The following is a 24,167-nucleotide window of genomic DNA, read 5'->3' on the forward strand; positions in this document are numbered from 1 at the left end:
ATATTCACTGGCAATTCTTAGACTTTGCTCCATGTGCCACATAGCTATATGGCCATGAAGTTCTGGAAGTTAAAGAGAAGGGTTCAAATTATCACTGACATATATACACACTTATGATGTTTCAGCTTCTGGTATCATGCTTCTTGGATATTGAAACAGCCCTTTTCAGACATGGTCTATGCTACAACAGCATCTACCACTATCCCATATAGCGAGTGACAAACAGTAGGTGGAAGGCTGACACAAAAACTACTTTCTTTAAAACTTTCCTTCAAACGGATGATGTGAGGGATATATGGTCAACCCCCTTTTTTTTCAATGAAAGGAGAATGGAAGTATTAGAGAAAAAAGAAAAACACTCACAAATGTCATCAGTGGTATCTTCTGTACCTTTCCCTCCGCAACACATAATGAAAGGCACTCTCCGCTCAACCACTGCCCGGCACTGCACACACTTCTTCATCAGGCTTGCACAGTCTGGGAAAAGCAGAGAATTTACTCTCAGTAGCCTGCTAGTCTCTTTATTCTTTCTGCGCTTCTATCCATGAGTTTAATCAGTTCATTTCATTCTATCCACAAATATACTACAAAAAATGACAATGTGTAGTTACAACACCAATGGCTGTGTTTGCAAAAAAAAATAATGTAAAAATAAGCACAAAGCCTATTCAAAAGTTAGTTAGGACCCAAAGAATCCATAAACAATACACTGCATGTGACCTACAAAAATCCATATTGTTTGTCTTTTTTTATTTTAGTGCATTTTGAAAGAATAGATTTTTTTTCTGCAAGCAAACTTACTCTTTCAAGAGCAAGAAATCCACAATTTGGAATAAATACCACCTCATCTTTAATTACCTCTATTTTACAATGGTACTGCAGAATTTAAATATAAGATCATGTGCATTTCTGAGATTTTTGATAATCATGGTGAAAATTAAGGACCGACTGGCAGTTTTTAATTCAGTTGCTTTCATGACCTTATTAACAGTACTGGAATATTTTTTCTATTTTCCACTTAACCTTTTTAAAAAGCTATACCAAAGAAAGTGTATGAATGGGAAAACACCTACTTTCTCCCTCTATCTAAAAATATCCCTTGATTCACTTACATCCAATGGGCAAATGGGTGTCAGTAATTACTACAAAAAAGATCAAACCCTTTGAAGGGTAAATCTATATCTTTTGCTTACATTACAGGAGAAAGGCTGGAATTCTATAAGAGAATGGTGTCACATGATTGCAGCAACACTGTATTGGGACCCAATGTAAGAGTTGTAAACAGTTCTCAGTGAGTGCTGGGGCACACATTAACCCTCTCACTCAGCAGACTTACTTTCCTTCCTCAAATGCGACAGGAAATAATCTGAAAAAACTTTTCCATATTTAGAACCTTCACGTCCTAATACAAAGCAGATATTGGCAACATGCACTTCAATGATCACACCTTTCACCATGGTAATCTATCTTCTTGCTATCCACCTCCTGGGGAATTAACCGAAAAGCTCTCTTCCCCCACCCATGCTCTCTCCACTGCACACAATGCAAAGAGTCTGGAGCTGGATGGCTGTGAAGGTAGTGAATATGTCAGACCTGAGTCACATCAAAGCAGTCGAGATAATGCCAGATTTCCTTAGCAAGATCAATTAAGCCACTGTTTATGGGGAGGACTACCTTCCCTCTCTTATGTAACTCCATAATGTCAACAAATAAATATTCTATAGACAACTGACCATCAGCAAAGCCTCAGAAAGATGTCCAAAAATTCTTGAAAGTTCTGGTGACAAAATGATCACTACATCCTCATCTTATTAAACAAAGGGGGGACAGTTTCTGGAGACTCCTTAAGTGTTTTCTTTTTCCTCATCAGTTTCTGTACCATACACATCACATCACATCAGAGTGATCTGTGTGGCAGCAGATTCTCTTTGCAAACATGCTCCATTCTAAATCCTTGGGGGAAAGACAGCTCTTGCTGGAATCTTTGTATGTGATGTTAATGGAAGGTTTAGTCATAAGTCTTTTAAAAAATTGTTTGGTTTCTATACCAATTAAAGTTTAATTGTATTTACACCGCTAGATGCCCTCACAAAACTGTCAAAGGAATCACATGTGTTCTAAAGATCTCAAAAAAAAAGAAAAAAAAAAAAGAATGCTAATTTATTTACAGAAATGTACAACAGGACTCTGACTACCACAACTCAGTCAGAATAAAATAATGCAGGTAGGTGAAATAAATCTCCTCTCTCAATTTTCCTCTTAAACAGCTACAGTTCTGTTATTTGTCCTCCAAATAATTAAACTTTACTACAAGCAGGTGGTTTTACTGCATTCCAAGTAACGTCAAAGCTCTGATTACCAGACCAAAGTCAATTTACTTGAATAGCCTGCAATTAAGTCAACGTTTTAAAAGAATTTTTAGTGACTATTTTTAACAGACATCTTTTGTTGCATGATCATTATTTTGAAAGGTATTACCTGCCAAGGCTACTTACTCTCACAAGCACACATGTGACCACAAGGCTGGAAGAGTACTGCTGCTTTCTTGTCTGAACACACCACGCATTCTTCAATCTGCAGAAAAGAACAGTAAGGAATAACATGGGAAAGATTCCTTTCCTTTTTGTATCTATTCAATTTAGATCTATTTGCTTACTTCCACCCGTTAGCAGGGCAAAGGGAATTTAACAAGCTCTGCTTAGCGCCATGTTAGCTACAACAAAACTATTTAGGAAGAAAAAACAGAGCTGATTCGCCACCTAAAAGTGGGATTTAAATGGGAGATTACCATATCTGTATCCAGAAGTCCTAGCTGGCAATATTTATGCTCTTTGCATTACTGGTTATCTAGGAATTATAAATCATACCAGCTAGGAGAACAAGGCCACCAGGCTGGTACACGTATTTTTCTTGGCTGTACGGTGCTCAATTAGTTTAGAACGACTTTCTGCTGTAATCCAACAAAGTGGTATAGGACAGGATTTCTCAACTTTTCTCAGGGGTGGACCACATCTTAGAGAAATGGTCACATGGACCACCCATCTACTGATTCATGAATGCACGGACCACCACTCCTCCCATTCATACAACATCCTTGTGACAACTAGAGCAACTACTTATGCAGAAAAGTAAAGTAATTGGTGTACTTTTTGCTTTCGTAACAAACGTTAGCAACTGGAAACAAAAAGCCACCACTTTTCACCATCTCTCTGCAGACCAGTTTGGGAAACTGGTTTAGTTGAACTAAATTATAATCTAAACTATGAAAAATGTCTATTTAATAAAAAATGACTTGCTCCGTCAGAGAAGAGAGCCAGTCCTGATTTCAGAGTGAGAGCCAGAAGGTAGAGTCTGGGCTACAATGGTCACCAGCTAATCACTGACCTCCTTTGATCAACTCCCAGTGTGACAAGTGGTGGGGCTGTCTGGCTGATGGGGGAAGGGCACCCACAGAGACAACAGGAGGTGGAAGCAAGCTTTTCAGAACCACTCTCCACCATTTTAAAGCCCCTCTTCTCCTCCCTTCTCCCCCCCCTTCAGGCTTACTAGTGGCATATGTTATCAGTTTGACACTCTGTATGCATGAGGTAGCTTGCTATATGTCATATTAAGGGGGGGGGGGTGATAGTTACAGCTATCGGGGGCACACCTGGGCTTTGAAGCAACTGCATGGTTTGCACTGTGCAAGTACCTTTGGATTTTGAAGTGACCGCACAAGCACATAATATAACTGTTTTGTCTTCAATTCACAGGATTACACGTCCAGTGGCTGATCCTGGTACCATGGGCTACATTTCTCTCAACAGAGAGAAAATTAGGGGGTGGCGGGGGGATTTGGTTGGTGCTCCCAGCACCACAGAAATCATGCACCTTTAATGTAAATATAGTGTAAGCCACACTTTGCTGGAAAAGAAGGTTCGATTTACATGGAGGCCAAGGCATTTGTATGAGGCCTGATAGATCAGGCAGTGGTCTCCATGGAGTTGGGGCCATGGTACAAGACATTTTTGGTAGGCCTGGATGTGTCAGGATGCTCTGAATTTGAGCACTGAAAAGGAGGAAGACTGCTGACTAGTTTGGGTGGCTGTGGCTCCCCCCTTAAGATTACTACCTTTCGGAATTCTTATAATAAATTTGCTGCCACTTCCCTAAGACAGATAATTCTTGTCTCTGTCCTCATTAACACTTTTTCATTTGCAATGTGCAACAAGAAGCAATATCAGATAAATGCTGCACTCTGCTCTAACCACTGACAAACTAGACATGTGAGAGAAACCATGGCAGCTGAGACAGTGTAGTTTGTTAGTACAGTCAGTCTCTTCTTTTCACAAAAAAATCACAACTGCAGGAAGAATACAATGGGAATATTAAAAATTGTGTTAAGTACCTTTGTTCTGGACTGGACTTGCTCTTTACAGATGAGGCATTTCTTGACCCGTGGTGAGCAGAGGGAACAAGTAGCAATATGTCCACATGGGCCAAATAACGTATCTCTCTTCATGTCTGAACACACCATACATTCTTCTAAAGTTTCTGAGTCATTGCTGATCATAGACGGACTTCGAGAGCCAACCTGTCCACTAAAAAAACCACCTCACAGTCAGGCTTAAGTCAGCATTACAACTTTGTGCATATTCTGAAAACACTTTTGTAAATCATACTGTACTTCAAGCCCCGAGTCATTTGCTTATGTGTACTACTCATTCTAGTTTGTGCACAGATTGTATCACCCCTTCTGTTAACTTGTATGTAAAGCTGCTGAGGCATTTGGGTGTCAGTGTCATCAGTATGGAGATTACAGTTCTAATTTTACATGAGGTACAAGCAACGTAATTTTCTGGCTGACAGGAGCATAGCTACATGCTTGGATAAATCAATCTGCAGAAAAAGTTGATAACAGTGGGTTGGAGACGCATCTAGAGAGTGTATGAGGAGAGAACACTTCTACTCCCATCTTTATGTCAATATTTATCTAGGCCTGGGGGCCCGATCGACAGCACCCGGGGTGGCGTGGCCAAAGCCAAAGCCAAAGCCTGATCCCCACTGCCCCGGGCAGGCAGGCCAAAGCCCAAGCCCAAGGGCTTCAGCCCCAGCAGGGAGCCTGCAACCTAAGCCCTGATGCCCTAAGGCTTTGGTCCTGGGTGGTGGGTCTCTGGCCTCAGCAAATCTAAGCCAGCCCTGGCAACTCCCTTAAAATGGGGTTGCGACCAGTGTTCCCTCTAATTTTTTACATCCATGTGCGGAATGAATTTTGTTATGTGAACCCATATGGAGGTATGTGACACACATCACCTTCATATTGGTGCACATAACAAAATTCATGTGGTAGGGGTGGGGCCAAGGGATTCGGAGTGTGGGAAGGGGCTCAAGGCTGGGGCAGAGGGTTGGAGTCGGGTGAGGGCTCTGGCTGGGAGTGCAGACTCTGGGGTGGGGCTGAGGATGAGGGGTTCTGGAGGTGGTTCAGGGCTGGGCAGAGTGTTGAGTGCAGGGGATGAGGACTCCGGCTAGGGGTGAAGGCTCTGGAGTGGGGCCGGGGATGAGGTGTGTGTGGTGCAGGCTGCCCATTGGCTATGGTGGGGAGAGAGAACTCCCCCCAGCCCTCTCTCGGTGCAGTAGCTCAGGCCAAGGGACAGGTGCCTCTCCCTGGCTGCGGCAGTTCCAGTGAGGGTGGGCTGGGCTGAGGGAGGGGCTCCTCTCCTCGGCAGCTCCAGCAGACCTGGGCTGGGCTGAGGGAGGGGCGCCTTTCCCCCAGCCACTGTAAGTCCGGGACACCTTGGCACTGGGGCTGGCCTGAGGGAGGAGCACCTCTCCCCCAGCCGCAGCAAATCCGAAGAAGCTTGGTGCTGGGGCCAGGCTGAGGGAGAGGCCCCTCTCCCCCAGCTGGGGCAACTCGGCACTGGGGCCAGCAGGGAGGGGTGACTCTCCCCAAGCAGCGGCACCTCGGCGCTGGGGCCGAAGGGGTGGGGCGCCTCTCCCACAGCAGCGGCAGCTGGGGCTGGCGGAGAGGGGCGCCTGAACTCCTGCGCTGGGCTTAATAGGCAGCTGCGTGGCTGAACAGCTTAGAGGGAACATAGGTTGCAACCCACTTTGGGGTCCTGTCCCACAGTTTGAGAACAGCTGAACTAGGACTTTTTTTTTTTCTATGCTGCTGCACACCCAGCAGAGGGAGCACATGTTAAACAAAACTTTACTTCCAGCGGGCTAATTACACCAATAAAGGTGCTTGTGCACAAACAAAATAGCCAAATGACTCATGTTCCACGCAGACAGGAAGGCTGAGAAGAAAATACCTGCCAAACCCGGGCAGACAATTTATAAGAAATTTCCTTTTCATTTTATTTAGAAATTTAAAAATCACAATATGGAGATAAAAAATGTACACCTCAACAGAGATGGCTATATGGATCTGAGAATTAATGAAAGGAGCCTTTGACCTCTAAATCACTAATGTGAATCTAACCTGGACAAGCAGGAACTGGAAACTTACTATTTAATGGGTGGCTGATGGCATACATAAAATATTGAAGTCAGTCTACTTCCTAGAAGATAGCCTACTTCCATGCCCCACTATTTTTAAGTATCAGTACTTGATACAGAGAAAGAACACTGAAAGGGCATGGATATAGAATTACTCTAAGATGAGGAGGGACATGCGCATGCCTCAAGCAGAACAGGGAAGCTTGCTCTGTACTGATGCTCATTTTGTACTTAACTCGTTGACCTCAGTTTCAACTAATTATTTTGTAAATAACATTCAAGACATATGCAGCAGAATATAACTACTTACCTTTATCTTGATTTTCACTAGTCTATTATGACTAATACTTGAAAGGAGACTTACTGTTTTTTTTAATTCTACTTCAATTGATCTATCCCGAGGAAATGAAGACCTGTAAACAGGATGCTCAGAAATTTCATATTGTATTTATATACAAACCTGACTTTTTCTTTGTGACATTTAGCCAATGCTTTGCAGAGGCTAGGATCAGGGCAGAGGTCAAGAGGAGACTGACCCTTCTTATTACGAATACTGAGGTCAGCTCCGTTTGCTGCCAGAAAGCAGGCAATAGATGCTGCACTCTTCTTCTCTGCTCCCTGGGTACCAAGTCCCATTATTAACTGAAAGAAAGTAAACAGGCAACTGACTTGAGATTCTCTATTTAAATACTTGAGAATATAGTCTTACTACTCAAGGAAAACAGACCATTTAACATGTGCACATATATAAGAATATATTTTCTAAATAGTAGTTTGATTAGATCTGAGCATGCATTTTTAGCTTATCTGCAGTTCTAAGATGAAAATCATTGTACAATTACCCAATTTTCAACCAGATAAGTTCCCTGCATAGACTAATTCATTAAAGGCAACATCATCTAAGTATTCAAAACACAATGTAATCTCTGTGCACCTGTATTCTGGGGTCACAGAGCCAGTGCTCTCCAAATCTAACCCTAATTCTGTCACAAAGCTTAATGGTAGCACATAATTCCCGTCAGTTTTCTTTATACCAGTTTTTCTAATTATCCTGCTTTGACCAAACAGTTAAGGGAAAGAATGTAAGGCCTTTTATCTAATGGGAGCGTGGATCCATTACGCCATCTTAAGCAAACTTCAGCCTTTCGATAATAAAGATCTTCTATAGATTTAAAACCTGCAGAGTAGGAACTAGAACAACACACGACTTAACATTGAAAATATGTCTGTCCGGGAAGACTATGGACAGGTGGAGAACTAGAAGGATAACATCACAAGTACCAAGGAAGAAAAACAGAAGAAATGAAAGAGGAAGTGATTTCCCTTTCTACTGTGACACTTATTTTGAATTGAATAAAACATCAGTAAATTGGGAACTGAGTAAAACATGAAGGTAGCTATTATAACAAATACAATAACAGAACAATATTATATTATAAAACAGCCAGCTATGGAACACTTAATTTTAGTAAAATAAACTCTTCACATTAACAACTTCCACTATGAGCAATGGGAAAAGAAACAGGTGAATGTGCTCCATGAACATCAAGAGGGTTTTTGTTTGTTTTTTTGAGAACTTGCTAGCCACTGCATCATGTGGGGAAAATAAACCAAGACCCTTTACCTCAAAGTAGACTTACAGCATCCAGTGTAACTGTAGTCTTGCTTCTGCAATAGCTTAGTCAGTTGTAATATTTCATATCTTGATCACCATTTTACAGACGCTGAAGTCACACTGAAGTCTCAAAGGACTGACAGCTTTAAAACTTTAATTTAACCTCAGTGCTACAGTGGAGCAAGAAATCATCTTTTCATTCTAAATATTTCAAAGATCTTTTAAATCTTAGATTCACTGTGTAGTATGGACTACAGAAGTCTCTGATGGCCCACATTCAAAAAAAAAAAAAGCAACTATTGGATGATTTTAACAATGAAGTTACTAAAAATCAGATTTCTCAGATAAAAATCAAGAAATGCAGATCTATTTTATGCAACTTAATGTTGTCTGTTAGCATTTAGTGGTCATTGTCCTAATGTGAGGGAGGATGTAATAATGTTGCAAACACTACTACTTAAAAGGCCAAATTCTGGGATTACAATTAATCTTCTTCCAAAGGTTTTAATCCAATTTCGGTATTCATATTACTATCCTACTTAAAGATATAATATAAATTCTTCATGAGATGGCCTTAAAACTCCAGTAAATACAATACAATAAAATCTGCATATATTTTACATGCGTGCACATAACTCCAACGGACTTGAATGGGAGCAATATACACTCATGAGGGTAGACTGTGAACCTAAAAAGGCTTGTTATTGAAACAATAATTTACAGTTAAATCTGGTTTTTAATAGTAGAGGAAATAACAAAACACCAGCCTTCTGCTGTACCTAAACTATTTGATATTGTAACGTACATTAATTATTGTATATTAGCCTTATTTAGGCAATAACAGATGGGCATTGAGATGGCCTCCTTAGATTTGATTTGATACATTTCTGCAGGATTAACAATATCAAACAATATTTTGAGAATGATTCAAGATAGTTTCCAGGCATGCATTAGCTAGACTTTTCAAATGGGTACTGCTCTCATTATATGAAGTGGACAATTCAAGCAAGATTACAAAATCCTTGCATGTAAGCACCAGTCTCCTCCACATCCCGCATGCTTCCCAAATATTTCCTTTAGTTATGCAAAAGTTCTTCTTGTGACAAAGGATACATGTAAATATAAGTGGGAAAAGCCCAGATCCATGACTGACCTCAATGGGAGCTGCTGCTGGTTGCTCACCACTTATTTAAGTGTTTAAATATGTATTTATGAGCTTAACTTTCAACCAAGATTTAAAAAAAAAACAAAAAACAAAAAACTTAAGTTCTGTTCTGACAATATATTACTTCCAAGTGAAGTACACAACTCAAAGAAATTGGAAGACTACGGAATACAACAGTTTGGCAACCCAACCTCTCTTAAGAATGACTTAACCAGGAAATCCTAAGATGAGGAGGAGAAGACTGGTAGCCAAGAAAGAAAGAAAGGGGGGAAAAAAAGCTTCAATTTCATGCAGATGCTGCCAGTGAAAAGGGGTGGTCACTGAAAAACCAATTCAATGCAGCGCTGAATCTGAGAAAGAACATTCATGTGTGTCACGCTTACTGTATGCTTACTTCAGATGTAACTTCTCAAACACAAAGCATTTTTAGTAACTTGTCACAAAGTTCATTTCAGACCACGGAACTGAAACTGACCCTTTATTGTTCTTTTATCCCACTTATTTAAGAGGAGTTCTGTGTAATACTGCTCCAACTTTTCCTTACATATGCCAATCACTTAGGAGGAACAGTAAATATTTATTAAAAAATAATATTTCAAATCCTTCTATAAAACACTCAGGCAAGTATACTTCAACTGAGTTAAGAATGTGTATTTTTTTCCCCAATAGCCCTATTCATAACTTTTTGATCTTGACAGGTATGCCTGCTTGATGCATCCAATTTTGCTTCCTTTTATTACTTATACAGTGGTTACTATTAAAAAGTTATTAAGTATCACACAGATGATTTTCAGAGTTAACAGTTACATCCCTATCTTATTTATATAGGTTGGTACATTAGTAAATGTTGACTTTTTAATGCTGTACAGTGAATTTACAGTTTTTAATAGCTGCCTTTTTTCCTATAAAACTTTTGTTTAAATGAAACTGTCTCTGGAATATTATGTACAATTACAATAAAAAATGACTACGTAAAATAGGCACTTTGTTACTCAGCAAATCTGACCCTTTGGTATATTCTGAATCAAATATTTTAGCGACAGAAAATAGTTTTTACTTCTGTTTACATCTGTTAGCCCTGCAGAGTCAACACAGACATGAATGTGACATAGGAATTCTACTCCTGGTTTCTGTAGCAACAAAAATTTTACTTCCAATTGCAAGGTAAAATTCAATCTTATACCAACAAAACCCTACTGTAACAGGAGTAATTGAGGGGGGGAAATTCTGCTTTAATCAATCAAGAGAGGGAGGTCGCAATTGGTGTACGTTTGGTCCCACAGATTCTTTATTAGTAGAGGTGAAGCTGCATGATCAAGAAAGAATTCCACCCGACTTTCAGATCCCAGGTGAGTTAGCAGAACTGGCTATGGTGAAAAAAGCCAACTATTTTTAACTTTAAATTGAGCAAGTTTGAGCTAGAGTCACTGAGAAAAACATTGTTCTACTATACTGTCTAGAATGCTTTTCAAAGCAAAACTGAATTGTAATGTTATGATTTAAAACAAGAGTCAAGAATTTTGACTGAGGCACCCTATAATTACACTATGGCATGTTTACACATCACTCAGTGATGTATTAAGCAGTAACTTCACAGATATGTGGATGTGTAGAAATATTTTATGCATCAAGTGCAATAAAAGCAAAAATTTCTGAAATGTAATGTACACACAATAGCAAACCAATGGTAACAAAATGATCATTTTAAAATGTGATTTGTTTTTAAAATCACCAAAGCACTTAACATTCAAAAAGAACTAGTCTATAACATTTTTCTAAAATGAGGCAATATATCAATCAAGAGCATTTGACTATTTAAAAGATGTGTCTAAGAAATAACTTAAAAAAAAATTCATCTCTAGACAGAAGCATTTTTTTAATCCGTTGTTTTTTTAATCAGGAAAAAGTGTAAGTCTCTCAATTAGAAGTCTAATTTAAATAACCTCCTTTGCCTTAATTATAACATCACTAGTAGGCGTAGTTATTATTCTTTGTACTAAGGTATGCCAGTTCAGTCTAAGGGGTGTGAAAAAACACCCCCCCGAGCGTTGCAAGTTTCAGCGCTGTAAAGTGCCAGTGTAGACAGCGCTCCCAGCGCTGGTACCTATTCCCCTCATGGAGATAGCTTTTTTAGAGCGCTGAGAGAGCTCTCCCAGCACTATGCTGCGACTACACGTGGCAGCGCTTTAACATTGCCAGTGAAGACGTGCCTTTAGAAAGATCTCTCCTATTTCTCCATTTACTGTATATGGATTTACATCCTTGTAATAATATTTAAACTGCAATTTTATCACAATAAGATAGTTGCCTTATTTATCTCTTTCCCCTTCTCCCCAACATCAATGACCATCCTTAGTTTTTTGGGCATTAACAATTTAACTTTGATCCTTGTCTTTCATAGTTGGTGAGACACCAGCCTCATCAGAATGGACTTCTGAAATGAATTTGTCAGGACACAAATATAACTTACTAGGTAACATGATTAAGCTACAGCTAAATGCAATTAACCTGCATAATTTCTCTAAGTTTTAGAGCTAAAACATAAAACATAATACATGAAAGCTACAAACAAAGCCATGCAAGATGTTAAATCAAAGCATATTTTATTCTTAATCTCTGTACTATATTACTGCTTATTTGTTTCTATTAAAAATAATTTCTTCCAAATTCCTGGAACTCATACAAGTTCACTACCAAAGACAAGTCTATGATAATATTTTTGGGCACACACATCTTTTTCTTTAAAACAGATGAGTTAATGAAATAATAATAATAAGCATAAAAAAGTGCATATGTAACAATTTGATTTTAATATGGCCCCGCAATTTGGTGAAGAATGTCTCTAAATAAATCTGTGCTGACAACAAGCAGTTCAACAGTACAGAATCTTCAGACTAGACTACAGAAAGAGGTGTACGGGAAAGAAAGTAATAAACAAATTTTATTTACTGTGTTCTTTGATGGCTCCCAAGCAGTATCTACCTTGCCCACATCTTGCATGTCTTGGAGCTGGCGAAGCTGTGACAAAGTATGATGCCTCAGGGCTTCATGTAGGGGAGTATCCCCATCTTTATCCTGAATATCCAGTTTAGCACCTGCACGGACTAAGAGCTGAAAGAGAAAGAATCTTATTTAGATAACACGAGGAAAACTACCAATATTGTTTTAAGGAAAAAAATGCAATGGAAAATCAGTTCTTTTAATTACCCTAAAAGCCCTGAAAATGATAAAGAAATTCTGATTATTTACCTTACAGTAATTGATCGAGACATGTTGTCCCTATGTGTATTCCACTTCAGGTGCAAACGCACTCCATATACCTGAGTACGGAAGACTTTACATTAGTAGTGTCTGAGGGTCTGTGCTGGTGCCCTCTATCTCTGAACCGACCAAGGACCAACCGCCTCTCCAGTTCCTTCTCTACCACAAATCACTTTAGGAAAGAATCTGAAGTAGAGGGAAAGGAGAGTGGGTAATGGAATACACGTAGGGATTACACATCTCAAACTCCAGTTGCCATAAGATAAGTAAGCAGAATTTCTCTTCTATGTGATGGGCCCCGGGGTATACTCCACGTGAGGTGACTCTCAAACAGTATTCATTGAAGAGGAGGACACAGGACCCCTGCTGTATCACAGACTGCAGGACTACTGTGCCAAAGGATGTGTCTGCTGACGAAGCTTGTATCAGGGCACAACGTGTAGTAAAGGTACAAGAGAGGCCCATATTGCCACACTACAGATACCCAGAAGGGGAACACCCAAAAGAGAATCTAGCCTGGGCTCTCACTGTCAGCTTATAGCAAAAGCAAGCTGCAATCTGAAATCCACTTAGAATGTCTTTGTGAGGAGATTGCCTCCCATTTAATCTGTTTAATGAAGGAGATAAAAAGCTTCAGAGATTTCCTGAAGGGTTTGTCCTCTATATGAGGAGCATCCAAAGAATGAGACTTCCTGTCTTCTCCAGTTGCATGAAGTTTTGGGCAGAAACCAGGTAGGCTATGATCTGATTTAATGGAATTTAGAGAGTCTTTCTAATGAATACAGGGCACAGCCTGGAAAAGCCTTCTCCTTACAGAAAACTGTGTAGGGTGGGTCTGCCATAAGGGCCCCCAAGATCACCTACTCTTCTAGTGGACTGCATTCACAAAGGCCATCTTTATAGACAGATGAAGAAAGGGGCAGGAGGCTAAAGATTCCAACGGAAGATTCATGAGCGCTGACAATATGAGATCAAGATCCTAAGTCAGCATAAGTTTCAGTACCCAAGGAGAGGTTCTGGCAAGGCCTTCTACCAGAGGATGGAAAACATTAATCACTGCCACGTGCATTTGCAGCAAGCTGTGAGACAGACCCAGTCATTTTAAAGAGGAGATAGTACAGAATGATAGGAATCTGTGAAACCTTTGGAAATATCAGATGATGCGGGGACCAAATAAAATTTTATTCCATTTTGCAGCGTAACACTTTCTTGTAGAGACTTTCTCCTATTATTGATGATGGATTGTACCACCTCTGAACATGACCTCTCTAAGCTTACTGTTCATCCAAATACTGGGCTTTTAGATTGAGGGATGCTGGGATTGGGATGGGAGATATTTCTTTTGTCCTGAGTCAGCAGGTCCAACACAAATGGATTCATATGCACAGAGAAGAAGCCATCTGAAAGGATGCTGCTGAAACAAAACTGCCTCAGAAAACAGGGTGCCACTTGGCCTACCGATGCTTTACCCTGCTGATTTTTCTCAGAAATCAAGGTAAGACAGAAACGGGTGAGGAAATCATACCTGAGCAGGTCTGAACACTGCACTAGGAAAAATGTCCCCCCAGGAGTTGTGCCCCAGAACTGCTCACAACCAGTAGGCCGGGTATTTCTTGTTCTCTCGGGACACAAAGAGGTCCCATGATGGGAATCCCCACTGATAGAAAATGCTCTGTACAACTGAGTCATGAAGTTTACACTTGTGGTCTCTGTGGAAGTGCCAACTGAGGCTGTCCACAGAAGTGTATATTATTTCTGATAGGTTCACTGCCAAAAATGGTGATCTGGAGTCAGCTACACCTATTCCAGAGCTTGATCACTTCTATGCAAAGAGGAGTGGATCTTGCTTCTTCCTGCATGTTATATAATATACTGTAGTCACACTGTCCAACATGACCTGAATGTATAGGGCACAGATGAAGGGCAGGAACCTTTTGCAGGCTTTCTGTAGTGCTTGCAATTTGAGGAGACTGATGTGAAGCTTAGATTCTTACTGGGACTAAGCGTCTTGAGCCACAGTTTGTCCAGATGCATTTTCAATTCAGTAGGGAGGCATCCATAATTAGCTTCTTTGTGGTTGGAATGGGGTACAAAGGGAACCGCTATCCATACAGTTTCTCTGTCTTCCTACCAGGTGAAGGATGTCAGAACACTGGGAAATTGAGCAGAGACAGCCTGGGCAACAGAGTCTCAGAGAGTAAACTGTCCATAAGCATGCCTGAAAACACCAAAGATGAAGCCCTGAAAAGGGGATTATTCTCCCATTTTTGAAAGGGAAAGGCAATGCCCTAGTGTGCCAATTGCCACAGCATCACTTTGCTTTCCATTCCAAGCAAACTATTCATGCTGGTTCTTCTTGAGCATGTTAAGTCTGGTATAAGGAATCTACACCACCTACAGCAAGCTGCATTTATGCCCGGCCAATCATTCACAGAACAGATTTTTACCATTAGACAGACTGTTGAAAAAGCCTAAGAATTTTGGCCCAGGAAAGAGAAGGTATGCATATAGCCTTTATTGATTGAAAAGCTGCCTGACTGTTGATCATTGCTCCCTTGGGCTCTGCCTGCAAGCTGCTGGTGTGCCTGGCTAGCTCCTCAACCTTCTCATAGAGATGTACCATGAAAGTGAGAGCTGTGTTCACTGAGATGTCCAACTGCTTTGAATACAACAACAACATCCATCAAGGGTGCATGGCTGTACCGATCTGTTCAACACAGTTATTGACCAAATGAGGGAAACCGTCACTAGTTGCATATCAGAGTTGATATTGCATGACTTCTGCATAACAGACCTGGAATACACAGATGACTCAGCTATATTTACATCCCCACAAACTAATCTCATCAATGCCCTGAATATATTTATAGAAGACGCAAGTAGGCTTGGTCTACTTGGAAGAAGACTGAACTGACAAAAGTGGCTGATGGACTTCTACCCCTACCCATAATAATCAATGGACAAGAAGTTGATTTCATTGAGTATCTTAGCTCTGTTGTCACCAAGGGAGGTTGCCTTGCTGACATGAAATATCAAATCAGCAAGCCTGTGGGTGTTATGCAGACTCTTTGGAAGCCTCCATGGCGTCAATGCCACATATCAACTCAGACTAAGATAGCATCTATCAAGCAGCAGTGGCTTCTGTCCTTTTATAAAGCTCTGAAATCCAGGCCACCACAGACACAAAAATGTGCCAGCTAAATGCTTTCAACATGAAACAGCAATGATGTATTGAAGGCACATGGTGATTTCATCATGTTACACAAAAGGATGTCAGGTGTTGGACCAACCACCCTCCAAGTGTTTTCCCAAGTGACTCAAAGCTGGCTCAGGTGGCTTGGCCAGAGTCTATATCCGTGCCAGCTTGATATGTTGGATCCAACAAAAGCTGGAGGGACAAGACCTCACAGGCTACCTCAGACACACTGGAGTGATGTCATGGCTTCCAACCTCATCCACATTATAGTCTTAATACGGAGCAGGCTACAACATTGGCAGGAGACCAGGCTCTCTGGGCACGGGTGATCCAAAGGATTCTATGCTCCATGAGTGGGAAAATTAATGAACGGTGTCATATAGGTACAGGAGGCCACATGGCCTAAGAGGGGAAGGCAGCATCAGCATCACTGTCATCTGAGAGCTGAGTCGAAGCTGGATGATGAGGTCCCTCACAGCTTGGAATCTGTCCTGGTCTAACTATGCTGTGGCTGTAATCAAATCCAAAGTTGCTTCAATAAAGTCTATAGTTTGTGTGGCAATTAAAAGGACTTTTCTTGTTTTACCTGGAGCCCTGAGGATTGAAGGAGGCTGAGAAGTTATAGGGTTGTTCATCATATATCTCAGTATGATCATCTTGTAACCAGCCAATCATCAAGGTAGGGAAATACTGGCAATGCAGGTAAGCTGTCACCACGGATAGCACCTTCTTGAAAACTCTAGGGTCTGTCAAAAAACGGAAGGGAAGAACTCTGCACTGGTAATGGTCTAGGCCCACTGTAAATCTCTTGTGTGCTGGGTGAACGTCTATCTGAAAATAGGAGTCCTTCAATCAAGAGCTGCAAGCCAGTCACCTTTGCTCTGAGAGGGGATTATAGAGATGATCATTCTGAATCTTGAAAAAGCAAATGAACATACGCACTTCAGTCTCTAGAATGGGGTCTCCAGTCTCCAATCCTTTTGGGGATGAGGAAATACCTTGAATAAAAAAACCTTCCCACTATGCTGAGGAGGGACTGGAGCTCTAGAGTTCCTAGCTGAAACAGGGAGTTTACCTCCTGTCTGAGCATCCTCTCTTGAGATGACTTCATGAAGAGGGATGAGAGGAAGGGGGTTTTTATGGTAGGAATAGAGAGAAATTCTACTGTATAGCTGATGACAATGATTTCTAGGACTCGTCACCAGTGAGAAACAGGCCAGACAGTCACTGAATGGAGAGTGGATGCTGGGTGATATGGGAACTTTGTTCGTAGCTCTTGAGGGTCCCATCAACAGGGTTTCTTGGCAGAAGACTGGGGAGAGAACAATGGAAGGATCTTCTCTCAGCTGCACTGCCCACTCTGGCACTTTCTGGGAGGCTTGTAAGGCTTTGGTGGTAAAAAGGCAGAGGACCAGGGTACTGTTTAAATGGTGATTTGCAGTATTTTCTCTGAGGTGCTGTCACGTGTATACCCAAGGAGCAAAGGGTTGCATGAGAATCCTTAAGGATAAGCAGTGACTTATCCGTTTTGTCACTGAGCAGGCCGTCACTCCTGAAGGGGAAATGCTCTGCCATAGCTTGAATTTCCTTGGAAAACCCCAAGGACTGGACCCATGAAGTCTGAAGGAGTGTCCACTGCAACTACTGAACCTGCAAGAGTGAGAGGGTGCCCAAGACACTGTGGAACCTTTTTCAGGGCTAATCTTGCATCACAATACGGCCAGTGTAGCCAATGTCTTCGTTTCAAGCTCACCAGAGAAGTGCGAGTTCTCAGAATTCCACAGGGGGAGCCAATGGTACCGGATGCCTAGTAACACCTCAAATGGCCAACAGTACTGGAGAATGACAGCCCAACGATGTGGGTACATCCCTAGTAATTACCAGTTCTGAGTGTATTGGTGAATCCAGGTCAGCATACACAGCCAGGTCATTGAGGATATGATATCCAACCCCTGATGATGGGGAATGGCAGGGAACGTGGAGCCACTGTGCAATCACTAACCAGGAAGACCCAAGCAGGCCATGCAGCACTTGAAGGCGAGATCTAGGGCATGCTAAGTATTCCAAATGGTGGAGCTATTGAGGGGAATCCCCCAGACCCCTACTAATACTATCTAACTCACTAAAAACTATCTAAAAGTGTTTATTTACAGAAAAATAAATCAGAGCAGGATTGCTTGTAAAGCTGCAGACAATGAAGAGGTTCCTTCTCGTACCATGGGCAATACCAAGGAACTGGACAGGTGATTGGTCTGTGCCACCCATTGTGATCTCAATTCAGAGGACAGGGAAGCAGGGGGCACAGGCATGGGCCGATGGATAATGCTGATGAAAAATCTCCCAGTCTCAGGCTATATCTATGCTACAAACTACAGATGTGATTCACAGATCGCGTACACATGCTAGCTTGATGAGAGCTAATGCGAGAATGTGTATGTGAACTGGGAATCACACCTCTAGTTTGTAGTGTAGATGTAGCCTCACACACATGAAGTGCACATGTGCCTCGAGTGGAATATGCGTAAGGACAATCACTTGAAGGAGGACTTTATTTTACTGTAATTTAAATAGAATATTCACATTTCATTCTGTATTTTCCAGGCTTTGTACTCCAATTCCAATTAGGATTTTAGTTATATTCAATTGCTCTCTGTTTTATTTCAGCATGAACTTGATTTCAAGCTGTATTTTGATGGGGAGCTGGGATAAAAACCATGCCAGAAGAACCACACCATGCTTTTTAAGACTTGAGAGATATCCTACATGTAAACAGTGCAACACTACAGAAGCAATATATCAGAAATAAAGGAAGGCTAACAAGGTGAATCTCTAAATGGTTTCCATAAAATTGTTCAGAATTATTTTTACATGATATGTATCTTTACACCATAAGAAAGTTACTATAGCCTCAAAATCAACAGAGCAATTAAACATGTGCATACGTCTATCCTTATTCAACAAAGCACTTAAGCACCTGCTTAAAGTTAAGGATATGCTTAAACCCCATTGAAGGCAGTGAGATTTAAGTATCTTCTTTAAGTTAAACAGGTGCTTAAGTGTTTTGCTGAACAGAAATGGACTGCTGAATCAGCCCCTCTGTGATTAAGGAGTACAATTATATCCTGCACTGAGGCTTGAACAGCCCACTTGCAACTAGCAAGTGGAAAGTTTCCTTAGTGAGCATGTAGCCTAAAGCCATCACTCTACACAGAACGCAAGGTTTCGTTTAAATTTTTTTCTTCGTAACAGTTTTCTAGTGAAGTCATAAGCATACATGTGATACATATCAGTCTAACACACATTTACAAAGTAAATCCAAATAAAGTCAAACTCTAAGAAAAGAAATGATAAAAATAACGAAGATATCCCATATCATTAGCAACTTACACAGGCATTGTACATTATAAAACAACCAACTGCTGAAGAACTGAAGAATTCACCATTATATCTCCTGACAATACTTACAAATTCTTTACTCTTAAAGAAATTAAGTTGCTAGCCAATATGCTTGTGAAGATAACTGTCAAATATGAGTTGATGCAGCACTACTTTCCCTAGTCCACAGATAGATCACAACAGCAGTGTGAAAAACAAGATGGTCAGTTTCATCGCTGCTATTAAAAAAAAACTGTTAGTAGTTAAAATGTCAAAATATCAACTTCAGACTTCTAAGAATTGGCAAAAACCATGAGTAGCAGCAGAGACAAAAAGACCCCAGAAAGCAGAGATATGAGGAGGAGCAAGAGGAACAACCCTCCCCTCCAGCAGCCACGATACTCTTTGAGAGGAGTATGGTAGCACACAATCCCCCACCATAAAACACAAGAGCCAGAAGGGTCTAGAGTAGGGGTGGCCAACCTGTGGCTCCAGAGCCACATGCGGCTCTTCCGAAATTAATATGGGGCTCCTTGTATAGGCATCAACTCCAGGGCTGGAGCTACAGGCACCAACTTTCCAATGTGCCAGGGGGTGCTCACTGCTCAACTCCTGGCTCTGCCGCAGGCCCTGTCCCCATTCCCGCACCCTCCCCTGAGCCTGCCGTGCCCTCACTCCTCCCCCTCTGAGCCTCTGCAAGCCACAAAACAGCTGACTGGGAGGTGTGGAGAGGGAGAGGGAGGCACTGATCAGCGGGGCTGCCAGTGGGCAGGAGGTGCTGGGAGCAGAGGAGGAGGGACCTGATGGGGGGCTGTTGACCTATTACTGTGGCTCTTTGGCAATGTACATTGGTAAATTCTGGCTCCTTCTCAGGCTCAGGTTGGTCACCCCGGTCTAGAGGAAAAGAGACACCAGACAAATAAAGCTCCTTTCTCCCTTCCAGATCCCGGAGCAATTTGGGACTTAAATTTCCTCAGGACCTAATAGCCAGAAAATGATGTACAAGACTGCCCTTCCTATCCGCAAAGCAAGGTCCAGGGACAGCAGCCAGGTAAAAAGCCCTAGCACCCTCCCCTTTACTCAGCAAATGGTGTTACACAGGCTTCTCAATGGGTTACCTCTGGACCTCACAAGTGGGTCCCATTCCTCCTTTCCTTGTATTCCTTCCCAGTAGCCAGTATGTTTTTCTCAAGCTATTGTTCCCAAATGAGGGGGACAACCTGCAAGTTCCACTTGTAGAAGTTTCTCTTTAGTAACTGTTGGGTTCTGCTCTCCTTCCTTGCAGAACGGGTAGAAGTAAGCCCTCTATGACACCAAACATCCTGAAAACTGCATGGATCTCGGGGCAACCATGGAAACCCAAATCTCTGCACAACAACTTGACCTACCCTTTCCCATGACAACAGGGCTCTTAAAAGAGCCATACTACCCTTAACTTCTACTTCATAGATGCATAAGGCTACAACTTTGGAAGGAACCCAATAGGAATTAATAATTTTGATTCATGGGAGCCAATATATTCTTTGCATGGCTGCGTAAGTTATTTTAGGATTTTTAGTTAATCCAGCTTTGAGGTGTGGATGCTCTGCTAGGGTTCCATTTCAACATTCTTGGACATAAGCACTCCAATCTGATACACCACATACTACTAGTTCTTCAACATGCCTATTCTCCTGCTCATCTTTTAGATTAGCATTGTGCCCACGAAGTATCATGCCAGCTCTAAAAGGGCACACAGGCTCACCAAATATAAATTTAGAATAGCCTGAAGAATGCAAGTGACATTGATTCTATGAAAAATATTCTTCTGGTGGCAAGAAGTTCCAGATATAGGGCCATATCATATGCTTCACTGCAATGGGATCACATCTGTCAACACTTATGGGTAAGAAAAACCATTTTCTAATAATGATAAATACAAGTACAAGCAAGACAGACAATATTTACCACTCATCACAAGATATTTTTAAGAAAAAAAAAAAGCAAGAAAAGAAAGCCAGTTAGGTAGGTTAGGTTATACGAATAATGGAGAAGCTCACATGCATCAAGTGTTCTCTGCATTGCCTGTGTCCATCTTATTGATGTACTATGGATTTTTGTGGTCCAAAAAATGGTGTCCAGATATCTCATTTATACAGGTTATCTACTCAATCTTCAGTTTGGTCCAGTAGATGATCTGCCTAACTAAAATTTCCACTGCAGTTTCAACAAAAAAGTATTCTTCCTACCTGTCCTAAATTAGTATTGCATTTCTCCCTGGAAGTGACAGGATTTCAGTAAAGTGTGAAAAGTACTATATAAAATTGAAGTAATTACCCTATATGCTAAATATCAACGTTCTAACTGGATTTTAATAATGACGGAAGCTCTGCATCATTCACCCTTGGGAGCGATGAAGTTTTCCTAAATGGGTGCCATCAACTCTCAACTTTCATTTCAACAAGCAGTTTTGGGCACACATGATTTAAAAGGTAATCTTCCAAATATGACCTGAGTCTGAATAGGTGCAGTATTATTTTATTAAATCAAAACAGCTGGGAATAGCTCCAGCGCCTCTGTTGCTGCTCATGGCTTTGCCCAGGTGCAGAGTGAAAACTGCACCTATTCAGAACACTAAACAGCTGTGAAATGGACAAGAATCAGGTCACAGCCTTGGGGAAAAGTGGCAATACAGGTATTTTTTCATCCTGGTCAATAGGCTTAGCTCTCTAGCCTAGTAGGTGTTGGGTAAATTTTCATATTCCTGGTTATTGCGACCCTATTTTGTGAATCATGAATATTACTGTTTACTGCCGAGGCCTGATTTACAGTTTGTGGTTATAACTGTGTTTGCACTGCATTATCAGAAAAAAGCATTTACAAATGGCAAGCATAAAATGGTAGATATTCACAACGTACACAAAATTGTGCCCCAAAAGGATGTTCAATATGAAAAAAATAAAACTTTAACTTATTTCTTTGGCTATTAGGAGACAAACTTTTATCATGAGTGTTAACCTGAATAATTTCACTATGCATCTATTGGCTCTGTGAAGTCTGAACAAGCTGTGACAATAAGTATTCCAGTCTTTTTTGTTTTAGTTTTATCTAGCAAAGAAATGCTACTTGTGAAAAATCACAGATTGGAAATCTGACATCTGTAGTAGTTTCTCCTTCACAACCTTCATCTCTCATTCTCCCTTTCCCTCCCCGATTCTTGCCACATTGTGGGTTTGTATCCTCCGCAAACTGCAGACTGCAGGTCCCCGCAGAGGACATAACCACAGAACTTAAGGTCTCAAAGTGACATTCCACCTAGCAGAGGTTACTGTTTAATAGGTCAGAGACACAAACTTAGCACCTTATATATAAGCTAATGTTAAACATACTTAGTTACTTTTAATTTTAAATGGCTTTACAAAAATCATTTGTAATGTATATACTACTAGTGCCAAGAGACCACAGTATGGACTGGACTCCCACTGTGGAAGGTAATATAAAACACACAAGCCCTGCCCTGAGGGGGCTAGCATCTAAGACAACCAGAGACATATGAAGAGATGGGGACGAGGAAGGATGTGACAAATGAGATGGTAGTGGCCTGATGGATTTGAAGGAGGTATTGTGTGTTTAAGGAACAGAATGGAAGAAAGCACTGAGACTATTGTGGGAGAAGAATGAAGAGACCTCTTTGAACAGTAAGATTATCCAATTAACTCAAAGGGTAGCAAACAGCATGATAGAGAAAATGTGTGTGTTCATTAATACAAAATTATTTAATTAATAAGTTGGCAGTAATAATCTGTGAATTAGCTCAGGAACAGTGTTTCGGAGGAGGGTGGGGGGTTGCCAGCATGCATACATGGAACATGAAAGTAAAAATGGTTATGGAAGAAGTAAACAAATGGCATCTCTAGCAGAGCAGAAGTGGAGGGAACATAACCACCAACAAGGTGAATAAGTACACAGAGGAAAAATTACATAAGGCCCTGAAGGCCATCATAATAAGCTTGAACTTGATGCAGTGAAAAAGGGGAGTCACTGGGATTTTGAAAGAGAAGGTGGTAAAAAAAAACCTGTAAGAAGGTATTTTTAGCAACTGCATTTTGAGTGAACTGGAGAAAGATGATGCAAATGTCAGAGAGGCCAAAGAAATGGCAGTTACCATAATCAAGGTGGGAGATAAAGACACGGATGAAAGAGTTTCAGCTGTGTGGACAGAAAGAAGAGTCTGGATCTGTTATGCTAGTTATGTAAAGAAATTAATACTTTTCTGCATCCAAGCATGCACTTCTAAACCTTAAGTGGTAGACAAATATATGATTGATACTAAATGTATCTTTCAACCTTGCTGCCTCACAAAACATGTTTCTTGATTGGCTGATACCAGAAATTATTTCTTGTATAGAAAGCCCAGTGAAAGTAAGATGCAATTAAGCATCTGTCACCATAAGAGCATAAGTAGATGGGGTATTTCCTTTGTCACTAAGTATGCCAAGGAGGTTTAAATAAAGTTGATCTAAATTCAGGATACATCTTAATTAATCTTAAAGGCTAAAACAAGTGGTTATACTAGTATAAATAAGGCTCTTGAATTCCACCTTCTGTTAATGACTAAAGTCACACTGAACAGAATAAAGCTAACCCACATGGCTTATTACAAATATCTTACCCTAACTATTTGTGTGTGCTGTCGTTCAACGGCAAGGTGCAATGCAGTCTGCTGGTTTACATTCTGGATATCCAGGTTAGCACTGCCCTGAAAAAGACGTTAAGAATGTCAGATTTCAACAGTAAATCTAGAAGTAAGGTAGCTAATTAGAGCAAATAATAAGATTCTGAATGTGATACCTCCTTGATTTGGGAGATTAGAAAAAATTACCAGGGTCAATTTTTCTAGAGCACTAAGCTTCCATCTAGGCATTGATATGAAGTAGCTAGCTTTCAGAGGTGTTTAGCACCCAACAGCAACTCCAGATGCCTAAATGGAAGATGCCCTTTTTTGAAAATACAGTCTCAATTTTAAGTATAGAGAACTTTTGAAAATTTGTCCCTACATGTTCAATTTATGGGATTAAGTTAAGGAATGTAAAACCATT

General features: G+C 40.9%; 1 protein-coding gene across 4 annotated transcripts in view; it reads right to left on the reverse strand.

The window, feature by feature from the left end:
• The window catches only part of MIB1 (MIB E3 ubiquitin protein ligase 1), a 99,957-nt gene that overhangs the window by 14,690 nt on the left and 61,100 nt on the right, over window positions 1–24,167 (reverse strand). For all 4 annotated transcript variants that reach the window (XR_005224353.2, XR_005224352.2, XM_037892759.2 and 1 more), the window contains exons 14-19: window positions 23,741–23,827; window positions 12,207–12,368; window positions 6,938–7,119; window positions 4,388–4,580; window positions 2,496–2,574; window positions 364–477 (exon numbers count right to left, since the gene is read on the reverse strand). Coding sequence is in view for 2 of the 4 variants with exons in the window: in XM_037892759.2 (XP_037748687.1) it covers window positions 364–477; window positions 2,496–2,574; window positions 4,388–4,580; window positions 6,938–7,119; window positions 12,207–12,368; window positions 23,741–23,827 (817 nt within the window). In the remaining 2 variants the exon portion in view is untranslated. The remainder of the gene's footprint in view (window positions 1–363; window positions 478–2,495; window positions 2,575–4,387; window positions 4,581–6,937; window positions 7,120–12,206; window positions 12,369–23,740; window positions 23,828–24,167) is intronic.

The sequence above is a fragment of the Chelonia mydas genome, chromosome 2 (assembly GCF_015237465.2).
Source record: "Chelonia mydas isolate rCheMyd1 chromosome 2, rCheMyd1.pri.v2, whole genome shotgun sequence".
Taxonomy (NCBI): Eukaryota; Metazoa; Chordata; order Testudines; family Cheloniidae; genus Chelonia; species Chelonia mydas.